The sequence below is a fragment of the Rana temporaria genome, chromosome 4 (assembly GCF_905171775.1).
Source record: "Rana temporaria chromosome 4, aRanTem1.1, whole genome shotgun sequence".
NCBI lineage: Eukaryota > Metazoa > Chordata > Amphibia > Anura > Ranidae > Rana > Rana temporaria.
Genome location: NC_053492.1, coordinates 424733949 through 424751465, shown reverse-complemented (window position 1 = coordinate 424751465; position 17517 = coordinate 424733949). Strand labels below are relative to the sequence as shown.

The 17517-nt window shown below is 45.8% G+C and overlaps 1 protein-coding gene across 1 annotated transcript in view; it reads left to right on the top strand.

Moving 5' to 3' along the window:
* LOC120937867 (calpain-2 catalytic subunit-like) overlaps window positions 1-17517 on the top strand; it is a 145237-nt gene that overhangs the window by 115430 nt on the left and 12290 nt on the right. The window contains exons 14-17 of the mRNA XM_040351393.1: window positions 597-662; window positions 8838-8895; window positions 12411-12475; window positions 16124-16192. Of these exons, the coding sequence (XP_040207327.1) occupies window positions 597-662; window positions 8838-8895; window positions 12411-12475; window positions 16124-16192 (258 nt within the window). The remainder of the gene's footprint in view (window positions 1-596; window positions 663-8837; window positions 8896-12410; window positions 12476-16123; window positions 16193-17517) is intronic.

Here is a 17517-nt window from a genome sequence, read left to right as displayed (position 1 = left end):
AAAGAATCAACGCATAGATACGACGGCGCACATTTGGACTTCCGACGGCGTATCAGTAGATACGTCGGCGTAAGTCTTTGTGAATCCGGGCCATAGTGTATGTGGACTGGTTGTCGTGCAAATTTTAAAAGGGTCCTGTGCATTTTTTAGTCGGTTCAGTTTTTCAGGATTTCAGTGTCCATTTCCCACCTGAATCGCGTCTGAACCGCTGAATGGAAACCGCACTGGACTTTTCACCAAAACTGGACCTGTCAAAGACTCCTGATATTCTTACCATTCTATCAAAAGTCTGTGCTTAAAGCTCCATCCGGTATCAGCCATGTAATTAAATGCTGCGGCACAGGGCACACATCTCATGATCTCAGCAGAAGGGTCCCCTGGCTTATTCTGCTCTTCAGCAGGGATCATATGGCCAGTTCATAGGCAATAGGCATTTGGTCATGTGACCAGTGCCAGGGGGATCCTGGCATTATTTAGTATTACGTATTTATAGGAACCGTGTAGTCGCAATGTTAGTGTTTACATTATGGTTCTATTTTAATGCTTTCCTTCGTATAATCTGAACTGTAGTCACAGCATTTATTTTTTATTTTTAGCCTGATCTCAGTGAAGATCACATTGATGCAAACTTTAGAAGATTGTTTCTGCAGCTGGCGGGCGAGGTGAGTTCTATACTCTTTCTATACATTACATTTTCCTTTTTGAGAATTCTTTGTTACGGGGGCTTTGTCTATGACTTTTTTTATGTCTATGGGCGGGGTCAGATTAATTAATATACACAGACATGATAGAAGATTCGATTATTTATTTCTTGACACAGCTACTGAACACACCTAAAGACACAGATACACGTGTGATTGTCCGTTCCTTCAGAGCAGCAAATATTATTATACAGGATTTCTATAGCGCCAACAGTTTATGCAGCACTTTACAATGTAAAGGAGGGACAGTAGAATTACAATACAGTTCAGTACAGAAGCAATAGAAGGGCCTTGCTCATGGAGCTTACAATCTAAAGCAGGGGTGCCCAACCAGTGGCCCGGGGGCCACATGTGGCCCGCGGAGCCCTCTGATGTGGCCCACGACCTCCTGCTCTTGGATGGCTAGTTGGCAAGCCCAGATTGTGGATCGTCGATCCGTTCTCCCAGAGCATCAGTGTTGTGAATGAAGCTGGTGGAAGAAAAAGCAAGTGACCGTGGGGCAGAGGCGCATAAGCCGATGCTTCCTGTATAGCACTGGCTCCTGTCACAGGCGGACTGATACCAAATTATGGCATATCTGTTCTGCAGTGGTTACTTCTTTCAAACTGATCGCAGGTGCACCACCTACCTTCAATCCGATCCCCTAAAAAAAACAGAAGGGGAGCTATCCCCTTCCGACTGGGTTGACCGAATCAAAGGGCCCATAGAGTAGAGTGGGCTGTGTCCGTGTTTGCTCTAGATATGCAGAGTGGACACAGACCTGTCATCCGCCTGCTCCACTCATTGTGGCCCGCGACCGGTTACCAAGTCACTTAAGTGGCCCTCGCTCTTCAAAAGGTTGGGCATCCCTGATCTAAAGGGAGGGGGAGGTGGTACAAAAGGTAATAGCTGCGGGGTATGATCTGATGGAGGTGACTCGGGTACAGTTCTTAGGTGGATGCGGGGTAGGATTCTCTGAAAAATGTGTATAACCAGGGTGCTCCAAGCATTTGAATCGCAGCCTGAAAAGTTTGCTTATAACAACCGCGATCGCCTAAAGGGGGGCTGAACAGACATACTGGGGCAGAGAGTTCCAGAGGATGGGAGAGGCTTTGGAGAAGTCCTGGAGGCGAGGCGAGCATGGGAGGAGGTCACAAGGTAGCTAGAGAGCTGTGGAGGTCCTGGGAGGAGCGGAGGGGAAGGGATTGGCAGAGAGCAGCAGCAGTCACCGAATGGTTAGCAAACACACATTTAAGCTATGCAAATATATAAGTAAATTGAAGAAGGTACCTTTCCTCTTGAAAGATACAGGTGGTGTTTCTTGGTTTGTAGTGCTGTGTATGTATTGATCTATACTGCAATACATTTTATATCAGCGGGGTCCCTGATGTAAAGATAACCACTAGGAATCTATAGGTCTATACAGCAAACATGTATACATGTGAGAGTTGTGTGCAAAATTGCCTTTGGGTAAATTTTGCAATGATGGTTTAAAGCCAAACTCCAGGCAGATATAAAAAAAAAAAAAGGTTAATACAGTTATGGATTTAAATATTAGAAAATCTATTTTTAATGCAAGGAAATTCTAGGTTGAAATATGTGAACCTTATTTGGTGTCGGCCTCTTGTATTCTACATGTACAGCAACACTGAGATTGGGAGGATGGGATTTGGAGCCAATCAGGTGTGCTGTATGCATCTATTCTCACAAGGAACATGCTAATTCGAATGGAGAGCAGAGGGATGGCTAATTGGTAGGCTACTGCTCATTTGCTATCCATGATAGGGGAGGAGAGGTGACCAAGCTGCATTGCTTAACTACATCAGAGAAACATTAGGTCACCAGCCTGGCAGCACTGTTTAAAATCTAAGGACTGGATGGTAAGTATCTATACCGTATTTATCTGCGTATAACACGCACTTTCATTTTAAGAGGGAAGTTTCAGGAAAAAATAAAGGGCCTGATCCACAAAAGGGATACGCCGTCGTATCCCTGTTTCTATCTATGGAACTGATCCACAGAATCAGTTTCTCATAGTTAGGCAGAAGATCCGACATGTGTAAGGGACTTACACTGTCGGATCTTAGGATGCAGTACCGCGGCCGGCGCTGGGGGCATTTCTCGTCGAAATCCAGCGTCGGATATGCAAATTAGCACTTACGGAGATCCACGAAGCTTTTACGCTTCGTTTTTTCTCTGTAAGTATTAGTTTGCCGTCGCAAAATTAGGGCTGCTTTTACAAGGTCTAAACTGTTTACACCTTGTAAAAGTAGACCCTTCTACCCCGCGTCGCTGTCATTTTTTTTTTTTCCCGCCGCAACTCGTTTTTATTTTTTTTCGCCCGTCGCGATTCTCAAAACCCGGCGCAACGTAAAAAAAAGCAAAGCACGTCGGGAAAATAACGTCGGAAGCATGCACAGTACGTCCGGCGCGGGAGCGCGCCTAATTTAAATGGGACTCGCCCCATTAAATTAGGAACGCCTTGCGCCGGACGGATTTAAGTTAAACCGCTCAAAATTTCTAGGTAAGTGCTTTGTGGATCGGGCACTTAGGTAGAGATTTTGCGGCAGTGTAACTTAAATCCGAATATTTAAGTTAAGCCCGCTCGTTGTGGATCAGGCCCAAAGTATTTTTTAAATAAACCACTTTGAAGCAAAATAATGGTCAGTGCCCATCAATGCAGCCTGATTCGTGCCCATCTGCAGCCTCAATGCAGCCGGATCTGCACACATCTGCAGCCCATCTCCCATCAATGCAGCCTGATTAATGCCCATCTGCAGCCTCACCATCTCTCATCAACGCAGTGCAGGAAATCACTGAGCCGCCATCTCCTGTTTACTCGGCTCTCAGTCGGCAGTCACCTACACAGCATTGGACCAGCTCCTGTGATAGACAGAACACTGGTCCAATGCCGATGTCGGAGGCAGGACTGTGTGTGTGACGTGAGAGCCGAGTAAACAGGAGATGACGGCTCAGTGAATTCCGCCGGCGCTCATCGCCCTCCTTTCCCTCCGAGGTACACTATCGGCGTATAACAAGCACCCATGATTTGCCCGATATTTTCAGTGGGAATAGCGCGTGTTATACACTGATAAATATCGTAGATGAATTGACAAGTAAAACACGTTCCATATATGTATTTTAGTTGTGTATTTAGCTGTTTGCCTGGAGTCCAGCTTTAAACCATGTATAAACTAACAATACACTGGTGTTGATTTACTAACACTGGAGGGTACAAAATCTGGTGCAGCTGTGCATGGGAGCCAATCGGCCTCTAACTTCAGCTTGTTGAATTAAGCTTTGATGGAATAAAAAAATGGCAGCCAATTGGTTTCTATGTAGAGCTGCACCAGTTTTGGAATGTTCGGTTTTAGTAAATCCACCTCATTGTTTTTCTGATATGCACAAGTGACACTGGTAAGAGAACTGTAGGTTATACTGGCCTCATTTTGAAGCTTCATCCACCATTTTCCAACTAACCCTGTGTTCTGGTTTGATTTTTCAATTGGCATAGATATCACCAGAGGTATGGTTGCTTCTTACGCTTGCGTGCTCTTTCTACTGTCCTGCCCATGCTGTCCTCTCCTCCCATGTGCTGCATCTGCTACACTGAGTGACCCATTGCTTAGCAATCTAGAATCTGTACCCCCGACCCTCACATGAAAAGGAAGGGAAGCAGCCAAGTCACAGGTTTGAACAAAACTGCAAAAGTAGAAGATCAGGCGACCACTTTTTTTGGTGCTCCGTAGAAATGCTCCATTATTTGGCCAAAAGATTGTGGGCACATCTATGTGTGCTAATTGGGACATTCCATATGGAGTTTCTCCCCTTTATGACCATAACAGCCTCCACTCCTCTGGAAGGCTTTCCAAAATACTTTTGTAATTTATCTGTTGGAATGTGTGCCTCTTCCGGTGAAACCGCGTATGTGAGGTCAGGTTCTGATGTTTGAAAAGGTTCGCAGTCACGATTCATTCCACGGGTGATCAGTAGGGTTGAAGTCAGGGGTTCTCTGCCAGCCGTCCAAATTCCTTTAACACAAACTCATCAAACCATGTCTTTATGGAGCTGGCTTTGTGGACAGGGACACAGTGATGCTGGAACAGAAAAGGGTCTTCCCCAAGCTGTCTAAAGCAGGGGTCTCCAAACTGCAACCCGTGGGCCTGATGTTGCCCTTTTCTAGTCTTTTTCCGGCCCCTGGGGCACAATTCCTCCCACTGATATGAGGCACTATTTGTCCCACTGACACCAACAATGGGGCACTATATCTTCCATCGATCCCAATGATGGGATACTATACCTCCTATCAATAGGGGGAATACACCTCCGCCTATTGGCTACCAACCTCAAGGCCATATTTATACTCACTGATGCTGGGCCTGTGACATGTTCTGCCCCTGCTGACCACAATCCGGCCCTCTGATGGACAATAAAGTGGCCCTTTGTTTGAAAAGTTTGGAGATCCCTGGTCTAAAGTGTCTTAGTATGCTGTAGCATTACCAGTGCCCTTTACTGGTGTCACTTAAACGCAATACTTTAGAGAAGTCCATGTGCTTTTGACCATAAAGTAGGTTAGCTGCTTTCACTGGTCTGTATAAAATCATAATATGTATGATATAACTATCCCCAGGAGGCTAAAGATGCCAAACCATCATGGCAGCTACAGCTGTGCCATATTTTCCTGGCTTTACTAATGGAGCGCTGTAGTTATATGACTTACCTTAAAGGTGACCACCATTTTTTAACATGATGCCCTTATAATACCAAGTCCCTTACATAGAATGTTTTAATCACCTTCTCATGGGTTCTCTAGATTCGTCTATTTGGAAGATATAAGATCTGTTCTAGAATTTATTTCTCCTATTCCTTTCTACTCGCTTGGCTACTGCTAGCTTCATCCTGCATGTGCCATGAAAATGCCGTGTGTCTTTCTCCTCCCAGACATGACCCGTGTGTGTTGGTTATGAAAAAACTCAGAGCTTTGATTGAAATCTGTTATTTAACTGGTCAATCCAGGATCTTCTTACTTCAGTCTTCCAAACCATTCTTATCTCTTATCTTCCCATTTGTCTTTCTCTCTAAGGCCCCTTTCACACTACTGCAACTCCAAAGTCGGGTGATTTTAACGCAATTCGCGGCTGCGATTTTGCCACGATTTCAGGGAATGCCTGTGTAAGTGGCATCAAAATTGGACCAAAGTAGTACAGGGACTACTTTGAAGTCGGAACGACTTAAAGTCATACTAATATGAATGGTTGTCATTGAAAATCATGGGAAACGACTTGTCATTAGGGATGAGCCGAACACCCCCCCCCGTTCGGTTGGCACCAGAACCTTCGAACGGACCGAACGCTCCCACAAACCTTTAGAACCCCATTGACGTCTATGGGACTCGAACGTTCGAATTCAAAAGTGCTAATTTTAAAGCCTAATATGCAAGTTATTGTTGTAAAATGTTTTTGAGAACCCGGGTCTTACCCCAGGGAACATGTATCAATGGAAAAAAAGTTTTAAAAACAGTCGTTTTTTTTCAGGACTCCTGAAAAAAATACAGTTTTTAAAACTTTTTTCCCATTGATAGATTTTCCCTCGGGCAAGACCCCGGTTCTCAAAGACGTTTTCACAGGCATACTATAGACACCCAGCAGGTACAATATTTGAAGGAATTTTTCATTTTTTTAAATTTTTTTATTATTTAAGCATCATTAAAATCACTGCTCCTGAATCTTTAGGTGCAAACTACAGAGCACACGGCCAGTACACACCAAGTAGCTTTAGGTGCAAACTACAGAGGACACAGGCAATAAACCACGTAAGAATACTGCAGCTAGCACAATCACCTGCCTGCCAGTAAATTAGGAAGAACTGATCTAGCTAAACTATACAATGTATAAATATATGTACAACACCTGGGATGTATATATATCCTCTACACACTGTAACATTAACTGACTAGCATGCCTGCTCTATCTACCTGCAAAAAATGACACTCTCTCTGTCCTCTCTTAACCACCGCAACACACAACACAAAGCGGACCTGCAGGCGGCCTTTTATAGTGTGGGGCGTGTACTAAACCCCCTGAGCCATAATTTTCCAAAGCCACCCTGGCTTTGGCCAATTATGGCTCTCCGTTTTTTGCAAGCTGTGATTGGCCAAGCATGCGGGTCATAGTGCATGCTTGGCCAATCATCAGCCAGCGATGCCGCAGTGAATTATGGTCTGTGAAACGTAACTCGAATTTGGCGCGAACGTATTCGACGAACGATAGAACATACGATGTTCGATTCGAACATGAGTTTGACTCGAATACGAAGCTCATCCCTACTTGTCATGCTACTTTGGCCATCACAAATCGTGGGACAATTCATACAAGTGTGAAAGGGGCCTTATCTTTTTCAGTCCTTTAGCAGTTGCGTCAGTATGACCATTCCATAGACGTGCATATTGGCATTGGGTAGACTTGTATGTTTGTGCCTTTGATAGAGGGAGGACCGAGTCTTCCCTCCCAAGCAGGTTTAGCTGGGGAAGGACTGCTGTGGTCAAATAAACATGTATACCTTCTGATTGTACAAAAAGACTGCGCAAATGTTCGCTAATATTTGTAACAAACGTTATTGTCTTTTTCTACATCTGCCTCTTTCCCCCTCCATTCTCTTTTTGTTTCCCTTTCTTTCTCTCGTCCTCTGTTTTCTCTCCTCTTCTCACTTGTACCATCTCCCTCTCATTGTCAGCCTCTCCTATATATTTTCTCTCTCTTGTTCTAGTGTGAATTCCTGGTTTGCTGTGTGTATCTAGCACATAGGTTAAACCTAAGGAACCTGGCAGAGTGTTCGGTACAGACTCTGCCAAGTTTTGTAACCTATGAGCTTAACTGAACAGTTTGGACTCTAAGGCTCAGATTCTCAAAGGACTTACGATGGCGCAGCGCCATGTACGCCGTCGTAAGTCCTAATCTGACCCGTCGTATCTATGCGTCTGATTCTTAGAATCAGTTACGCATAGATATCCATTAGATCCGACAGGCGTAAGTCTCTTACGCCGTCGGACCTTAACTGCATTTTTTTTTTGGCCGCTAGGTGGCGCTTCCGTCGAATTCCACGTCGAGTATGCAAATTGGCTAGATACGCGAATTCCCGAACGTACGCGCGGCCGACGCAGTAAAGTTATGACGTTTACGTTAGGCTTTTCCCAGCGTAAAGTTGCCCCTGCTATATGAGGCGCAGCCAATGTTAAGTATGGCCGTCGTTTCCACGTCAAAATTTGAAAAAGTTACGTTGTTTGCGTAAGTCGTCCGTGAATGGGGCTGGACGTCATTTACGTTCATGTCTAAACCAATGACGTCCTTGCGGCGTACTTTGGAGCAATGCACACTGGGAAATTCCACGGACGGCGCATGCGCCGTTCCGCAAAAACGTCAATCACGTCGGGTAACAGTAGTTTTACATAAAACACACCCCCCTGATCCAAATTTGAATTAGGCAGGCTTACGCCGGCCGATTTACGCTACGCCGCCGCAACTTACAGAACAAGTGCTTTGAGAATACAGCACTTGCCCGTGTAAGTTGCGGAGGCGTAACGTAAATCGGATACGTTACGCCCGCACAATTTTACGCGGCTCTACGTGAATCCGGGCCCTTATCTTCTGTAATTGAAGGATAGTCAATGGGCCTTACATGGGTTGATTTACTAAAGACTTTGCAAGGGAATTTTCCCCAGAGTTTAGTAAATGAGGCAATGCCCTGCTGACTTCCATCATCCAAACATGTGCCAAAAAAATGCTGCTTTTTTATTTTTCCTGCACATGTTTGGATGTACTTTGCAAAGGGAAATGTTACCACATTCACTAAGCTTTGCAAGGGAAGTTGTGCTTTGCAAAGGAACTTGTTTGCCTTTAGTAAATCAACCCCATTGTCTCAGATTGATAGTATTGCTTTTATTGCTTTTTCTACTTTGATAGCATCATGCAATGGATAATTCTCTTATAATTGTGGCCCCCTATACAACATTAATGGTATTCACAGATCAGCTGACTTGTCTGGGCCCACAATCACTCTGGTCAATATTTCTCTCATGGGCTGAATGTGAGTATTTGGGTCATGGGCTTCTTCGAACTCTTCCACAATTTTTTTTCTGACAGTTCAATCTTCTTTTGCCAGGATAAGGAGATCTCAGCGTTCGAGCTGCATGGAATTCTACAGAAGGTCATTTCCAGACGTGAGTATCAATCCTGTGTGTCACTTGTATTATCTGCAATGGAAATTTGAGAACAAACCTAAAAAATGGAGAATCACAATTTTGATGCTTCAACCTGCAGACATCTCCAACATGCCCCCTTACTAGCCAATGACACCTCTAAACTAAGCTCCTAGTTCACTCCCTGGTTATCTCTCGCCTCGAATACTGCAGCTCCCTCCTCATTGAATTACCTTTACATAGACTACCCCCTCCCCCGTTCAGTCCATCATGAATGCTGCTACAAAACTCATGCACCTTACCAACCGTTCAGTGTCCTCCACCCCTCACTGCCAATCCCTCCATTGGCATCCACTCACCCAATGAACAAAATCCATGTACTAATAACTTACAAAGCTATCCACAACTCTGCCCCCAGCTACATCACTAGCCTAGTCTCAAAATACCAACCAAATCGTCCTCTTCGTTCCTCTCAAGACGGCCTGCTCTCTAGCTCCTCCTCACCTCCTGCCATACTTGCCTCCAGGACTTTTCCCTACCCAAATCTGTCCGACTATCTCCTTCTCTGTTTACTTTTAGACGTTCCCTGAAAGACCTCCTCTTCAGAGAAGCCTATCCTGCCCACACCTAACAACTGTACTTTTTTATGTTCTTCATCAGCTCATCCACCACAGTTATTACCTCATGACCTCTAAAGGACAGCCATTCACCTTATGGATAATATTTCTGCAAAACAGAAGAACCCTGGGATTATAACATTAAAACGTAGCCACTATAGATTGGTCTAGGTCAGAGGTCTCCAAACTTTTTAAACAAAGGGCCAATTTAGTGTCCTTCAGACTTTACAGGGGCCGAACTGTGGCCAGTGTGAGTAGAAAATGTCCCGGCATCAGTGGGAGTAAACCAGGGGAGGGCTGGGCCGGGGGGCAGGGTGGCAATTGCCTCCCAGGCCGCTCTAACTTATATTCATAATCGTCGGCAGCCTCTCTCCTTTACCATCTTTCTTTATTCTGCACTAGGAAGTTGGGCCGGGGGCATGGCCACAGTGGCTCGCCATTAGCTGTTGCATTCTGGGAGTTGTAGTCCACGCTTAAGCTCCCGGTGGGTAGAAAACAGAGCAGCGCAGAGGAAACTACAACTCCCTGGGACCGGATGGTGAGCTCATTCGACAGTTCAATGGGCCACTTGACTGGACTTTCCCCCCAGGCCTAAGGCTGCCAGCCCTCCCCTGGAGTAAACAGTTCTCCATCGTTAGTTTTACAATTTTTGATTTTAGCAGGAAGAACAGTGTCCCATGGTTTGTATCAATGCAAAGAATAGTGCCCCGTCGATGGTGTCAATGGGAGGAATAGTGCACTGTGGTTGGTATCAATGGGGAAATAGTGCCCCTTTAACGGTGTCGGTGGGAGAAATAGTGCCCCATCATTGGTCTCAGCAGGAGTAGTAGTGCCCCATCGATGGTGTCAGTGGGAGAAATAGTGTCCCATTAATAGTGTCAGTGGGAGAAATAGTGTCCCATTAATGGTATCAGTGGGAGAAATGGCGCCTCATCCTTGGTGTCAGTTGGAGGAATAATAACCCAAGGCCCGGATAGATGCAAGCTAAGGGCCGGATCTGGCCCCCAGGCCGCAGTTTGGAGACCACTGGTCTAGGTTGTGAGAGAGCCTCAGTCCTATAATGTCTGATCTAAGGCTCTGTCCACTACCAGACTCCAAAACCGTCCCACATGGGGGACTCCATTCCCTCAGGTAGGCACCGAAATATCTAGGTAAGATGGGAGACAGGAAAACTGTAAAGACATGATGCCAAGATTGGCAAGCAACGAAAAGAATAAGAGACAAGGTAAAGGAAAAGGAAAAAAAAAGGGGGGAGGATGAATCTATCCAGGGATCCTCCATCGATCATCTGTGAAGTCAACTCCGTACATCGGGGACCTTTAAGTAAGCAAGCTAGGGGGACTCTATTTTATCAAAAAGGGATTTTGTTTTGCAGGACACTCACGATTTGTTCATTCAGCATGATCCATGGGAGTTTACGTTTCATTAATGCAATATTAACGCGATAGCGATTTTGGCCACTAGGAACATAAAATATATTAAAGTCTGGGTATGTCACGGGACGTATTTACAGTTTTTGTGTTAGAAAATCATAACTGTCTGAAGACTGAGATGGAAAGGGGATTTTTTTAGTAACATTTTACTACAAAAAAAAAAAAATCTGTGCCTATATGTTACATACATAATGAGCTTTATTCTTATAGAGAAGCAGTCAGAAATGGGCATCTGTAAATTTCAAAGTTTGGTATAATTAGGCAAACATTTCTTTTTTATTTACTTGTATTCTCTCCATATCAGAGCACACGTGTTTATAAACCTGCCCTATCTTCTAGTTGATCTCAGAACTGATTCTGTCTGAATTACACTAAGCCCTGGTTCACACCTATGCACTTTTAGTGCGTTTTCAGTTTTGCAGAAACGCACTACAGTCCATTTAACATGGTTTTTAACCACTTAAGAACCCCTTCACGCCGATATACGTCGGGGTGGGGTCGCGCGCGCCGCCGGCAAGCTCCCGCGACCCGGTCCAAAGCTCCGTGACCACGGCCGTGGGACTCGCGGACCCGATCGCCGCTGGAGTCCCGCGATCGGTCCCCGGAGCTGAAGAACGGGGAGAGCTGTATGTAAACACAACTTCCCCGCAGTCCTTAAAGGAACTTTCTCGTTAGCCGGAACCATATCGGCAGATCACCGGCAGTGAAGCCTAGTGGTTTCACAGCTGTTTTCCTTCTGTGCATGCGTGAATCGCACTGGGCTTTTCGAATGGCCTGACTGTAAGGGGGAAGGCCGAGGGGGGCTCACTTTGCCACAGCAAAGTGAGACGGAAGTGGGGGGGTACCTGTCAAAACCAGGTAAACCTGCCCACCAACCCCACCAAAAGGGGCCAAATGTGGCAGTGGAGGGGGGAGGAGGCAGACAAGCGGGGCTTTCCCGTTTTGGGTGGAGCTCGGCCTCAACACTTAGGTTTACAATATTGGGGGTGTGTAAATGTAAAAAAATCAGACACGTTCCCACACCGTTCCCAAATGCGCTGATTTTTAGCAGACTGCATGCAACTGCTTTTTCAAAAAAGGGTCAAGGGCTTTTTGCATTCAAGAAACGCAGGTACAGCGGCCCATTCAAACGTGAGCTGCACCACATGCTACAGTGTGAATCTAGCCTTAGAGTTGTGGTCTTTTGGGATGAATAACTTCACACTACAAGTAGCCGCAGAGAATAATGAAGGCTTGTTTTAAAGCTTTTTTTACTGCTGGTTAAGAATATGCAGAACATTCATTGTCTGAGCACAGCTGCGCTTTAAAACTGGACAGGGGTAGGAAGGGGTAGAAAGGGTCGGTGACATTTATGCTCTACTGCATCGTGTTACGACAAGCAAATACAAAATGTAAAGCAAAGTAACTACAAATGTCACATGTGACTTCAGTAAAATGAGGTGATGAGTAATTGCAATTCTTTTTTCACTCCTATTGTCCTATTCAGAGACCGACATCAAGTCTGATGGATTCAGTTTGGAGACATGTAAGACCATCGTGGATCTCCTGGACGTATCCTTTCTTTTTCTTGTATACTGTTTTCTTACAGGACTCCGTTTTAAATTACACTGCAATTTATTTCATATTCTAGGGCAAGATTCCTATATGTCTTACCTGTTTATAAAAAAAAAAGGCTCCTCTGATTTATAGGATCCGTCTACCCAAAACAGTAATGCAAGTTTGATAGGTTTAGCCCCCCTCCTGTTTTTATTATCCTCATTATCAGGTCACCTCCATTCCTTTCCCTGTGGATAATCCAGGAAAAGGCGCATGACCACTTTGCTCTAAACTGGAGAAAGATAAATCACTATTGTTTGGGGTTTTGGGGGATGGGGAGGGGACCTACCCTCTAAGATTTCTAGCCGTTTAAATAAAATAGTGAGTGAAGAAACGTGACAATGGGCATCCCAAACGGGTGTGCAAAATTGAATTTGATTTACATATGTAGTGCCTGGTTATTTTCAGAGCCGGTGCTATTGTAAATTTAGAGGGGGTTCAGAGAGGTAGTTGGCTCTGAACCTGTTTATTTTGGTTAAATCTAGGGCCTCTGCTCGAGCTTTGGCTGTACTGTTTGTGCATACGGTCGTTGTCTGGGGAGTGAGTCCCGCCCCAGGCCGACAGGTGGCAGCAGTAGGGTCAAGTGCAGTTTGATATTTCTTCCTGGCAGCCAATCAGGGTGGTTGATCGCCTCGCTGTGCATGCTGGGGAGGGGTATTTAAAGGGCAGACGCCATTGGTTCGGGGTCGGTGTTTTCCCGCCCTTGAGCTGGGCAGTCGCCCCACCACCCCCGTGTGTGGCCCTCCTGGCCTGGGGTGTGTGCGTGTGTTTGTTGCAGTGTTCCTGGCTCCGGGACCACGTTGGTCCGGAGCACATTCATCTAGCTTGTGGACCCAGTGGGTCGACTGGGTCCCTAATTTGCCAAATGGTCCTGGGCTGTCCATCCAAGCTGACTGATGAGGAACCTGTCCAGGGGGATACCAAGCACGAGGCTGATGTTTCACTTTGGTTCTGAGAGGCTGGACGCTGGTCACCTATCAGTTGCTGATTTAACTAAAGTTATTTGAAGGAGAACCGGGTGCTGAATCCAGTCAAGAAGGATTTTGGACCGCAATTGTCTCCATTTTTTAGGAGGGTCTGTGGCAGAGACTTAATCCTAGAGTTCCGAGTGACACTCTGGCTGCCAGGCTAGTGAGAGGGGCCTGTCCGGATGCACTGTGCCCACTCTGGCTGGAGTGGTGAAGTAGAGTTGTCGTTGGAAGCAGGACTGTTTCCATATCCAGTTACACCTGAATTTGCTGTCTTCCATTTTGCTATCCCTTCACCTTCCACTCATTTTTTACTATTTTACCCCATTGGGTAATAAAAGCACAGAAAAGACACATGTCGTGTGGACATTGACTTTACTGCAGCTCTCATCCAGTACCCTAGACGGCGGAGACACAGAGGTAACGTGCCACCCAAAACAAACCAGCAGCTCCTTCGGGGGTAGTGCTACACATAGTTGGGTTGAAAAGACACAACTATATCAACACAAACACCCGAGAGAGCGCACATCCACCCTAGTGTGTAACACAGTTTATTGAATGGAAAAAAAGAAGGCCAGACCTCCGAAACGCGTCATCATGGCATCCCAATGACGTGTTCCTCTTCCCCTTCCTGCTTGTCGGAGTCCCGTTTCATCTGTGCGAGGAGCTGACTGGACCAGACGCACGCACAGTAGGTCCCTGCGAACGTCATTGAGCTTCGGCAGCTCCATTAAAGGACATTGGACTGTTGGGAGCTTCAGGGAATCCTTGTGCTGATGACGGTTGCAATCCAGGAGAGGTGGTCAGGAACATCTTGGATGTGCCCAACTATCCTTCATTTTTGTAAGTGCATTGGATGTGGTGTTTTTTTAATTTAATTTAATAAACTATGGTACACTAGGGCAAATGTGCGCTCTCCCATGTTTGTGTTGATATCCGTGTTAATTTCGTCAACGAAAACGTTTTTGTCAAAGTTTTCGTTGGCTGCGTTTTTACAGTAACGAAACTAAAAGTACAGCTCATTTTCATCCACTGACAAAAACTATGACGAAAATCACATCTGTTTTTCATTAATGAACGAAAATGGGATGAAAATGTGAGGCCAGGACTCTTACCCTTGTGAACCAACTTTCAGTTTTCACAGAGCTCCGCCGCCTTCCGCTTCCAGTAAGCAAGCGAGTTGAATCAACTGTGTGCGCCGTCTGTGACGACTGCCAGAGACCAGAGCAGGACCGAGTCCCGACGAGAGGGAAATGATAAATGGCTTTCAATTTTATTTTACAAATGTGTAAAAAGTGTGGTGTGCTTTCCATTTTTGGATGATGGATTTCTCTCTCTCTCTCAATTTTCTACAGCGGGGGTGTGTGCATGGGCGTCCGCTCCATAGGGCAGGGGGGGGGGGCAATTGACCCCACCTGTAAAATCGAGAAGGTGTCTCTTGGCCGTGGGCTGTCTGAGTGGTCCTGGGCCGGATGTCACACAGACACAGTGAGCAGAGTGAAGCCGCCTCCCCCTCCAGTGTTTATGTGTACACAGGGGAAGGGAACCTGCTGTGACCCAGCCGTGCTAATGGCTGATCTGAGGTACTGAATGGGATGGGGGGAGGGGAGGTCCATCTGTGCTGAAGGGGGGGTCTGTGCTGAATGGAGGGGTCTGTGCGGAATTGGGGGCTGTGCTGAAGGGGGGGTCTATCTGTGCTGAATGGAGGGGTCTGTGCAGAATGGGGGGTCTGTGCTGAATGAAGTGGTCTGTGCTAAAGGGGGGGTCTGTACTGAAGGGGGGGTCTATCTGTGCTGAATGGAGGGGTCTGTGCAGAATGGGGGGTCTGTGCTGAATGAAGTGGTCTGTGCTAAAGGGGGGGTCTGTACTGAAGGGGGGTCGTGACATTCTCTAGGTTATATTTATATGGGCATGGAGTGAAGCTGAATTATCTCAAGAGCTATTTCACACTGCCAACTGGCCGCGTTATCGGTAAAGCGCCGGTAAAAAGTGTCGCTTTACCATCGTTTTAGCTGGCTATTTGGCCGCTAGCGGGGCACTTTTAACCCCCTGCTAGCATTTGAAGAAAGGGTTAAGTGTGTATCGCCGCCCCCCCCCCCCCTAAAAACATTTCAGTGGACGCCCATGGGTGTGTGTGAATTCTTCCTGATCCCCAGGAGACAATCGGATGTTCCCTGGACTTGTGTGATCCCATAGAACACAGGTGTCAAGCACAAGGCCGGGGGATGAATCTGGCCCTCCAGGCCATTTCATGTGGCCCTCGCACCTCTCCTCCTCCAGACTCTTACTTTCTGCTTTCACGCAAAGCATCCAGCTTCGTCTCAGCAGCAGCATAAGGAAAGGGAGAGTGGGGGACTCAACTTCTGATGGTGGGGGGGCTCTTGACATCTAATGTAAGGGCAGGGGATGCGCTGGACATCTAATCTTACAGATACAACCGGCCCTTTTGAGGGTAATCATAATGCTAATGCGGCCCACAATGAAATTGAGTTTGACACCCCTGCCATAGAAGATTATCAGGAACATGGGAGATTGTTGAACTCCACCAGTAGCAGTTCTTTAGGGTAAATAATATAAGTCAATGAGATTTTCTTTATTTTTCTATAGCTTTCTTTAACTTATTACAATAATACAGTCTGATGGGTCAGGAAAACTGGGTTTAAAAGAATTTAACATCCTCTGGTCCAAAATACAGAAATACCAGGTAAGTTGATTATACAAGTTATTTTATGGAGTTCTGCGTATAGAAAATGTATGATACACTTAAACTCTGTTACTTTCTATTGATCTGTACCAATTGCATTGATATCCTGCACACAGGGCACATTTAGCATTGATAAAACAGGTCCGTATTACCCATGGATTTTAAGCCCAGTTATGCTGCAGGGAATAATGACTTTATGGACTCATGTCGCTGCATCCTCTGCAACGTGTGCCAAATTATGTGCCTCTGCAACGTGTGCCATAGATTATGATGCCGTGTAATCAGCCCCACTATCACCTGTGAATAGTATTTCAAAAGAATGTTCCAGCGAGTTAATATGCTCAGGATCATAATAAAGCACATAGAGGGCAAGGTGTTAAAGCAAACCCAAACTAATTACATTAAAGTGGTTGTAAAGGTAAATTATTATAATTTTTTTAAATGACAAACATGTCATACTTCCACTGTGCAGTTTGTTTGGCCCGATCCTCCTGTTCTGGGGTCCCACGACTGCTCTCGTGGCTCCTCCCCGCAATAGCTAACCCCCTCTGGGAAGCTCTCTCCCGAGGGGGTTACCTTGTGGGCGAGCTCCCGTGTCATACAGTCAGCGTCCATAGCCGCTGAGTGTATGACTCGGTCCCGCCCCCCGACACCCGCATCATTGGATTTGATTGACAGCAGCGCGAGCCAATGGCTGCGCTGCTATTAATCTATCCAATGAAGAGCCAAGAAGCCGCGGGGAAAGATCGAGTGCGTTCGTGACGCAGGACTTTCCAGGGCTTAGGTAATAAGGAGGGGGGGCTGGGGGGGCCGTAATCGTCAGATGTTTTTTTCACCTTAATGCATAGGATGCATGAACCTTTACAACCCCTTTTAATGTAATGAAAAAAGAAATGTTGCGCTATTAATATAAATTAAGCTAAACAGTCAATTGATATTAGAGAGGAGAATTGATGAAAATTACAATGAGATTGCAAAGACCCCAAGTTTAAAGGGGAATAAAACACATGATTGGAGATAAAGTCTTTGTATCAATCAAACAATGGTTTCAAGTAAGTTCATCAATGTTGAATATAAAATCATATGTTGAAATCATATATGGTGACCAACACCACTAAATAAAAAGGTGGAGGCTTACCGGATGGCAAGCAATGAAAAGCTTGCGGCTGCAAACCCCAGCCAGGGCCTTTTGATGATCCTCGCAGGGGGATGACAGGGGATGGATGTTGAGGCTTCCCGAACACAGAACCACAGGATTGCAGCGTGTCACACAAAAAAAACTTAATGGTGAAGTACAGCAGGACCAACGCATAAAAGATATTTGT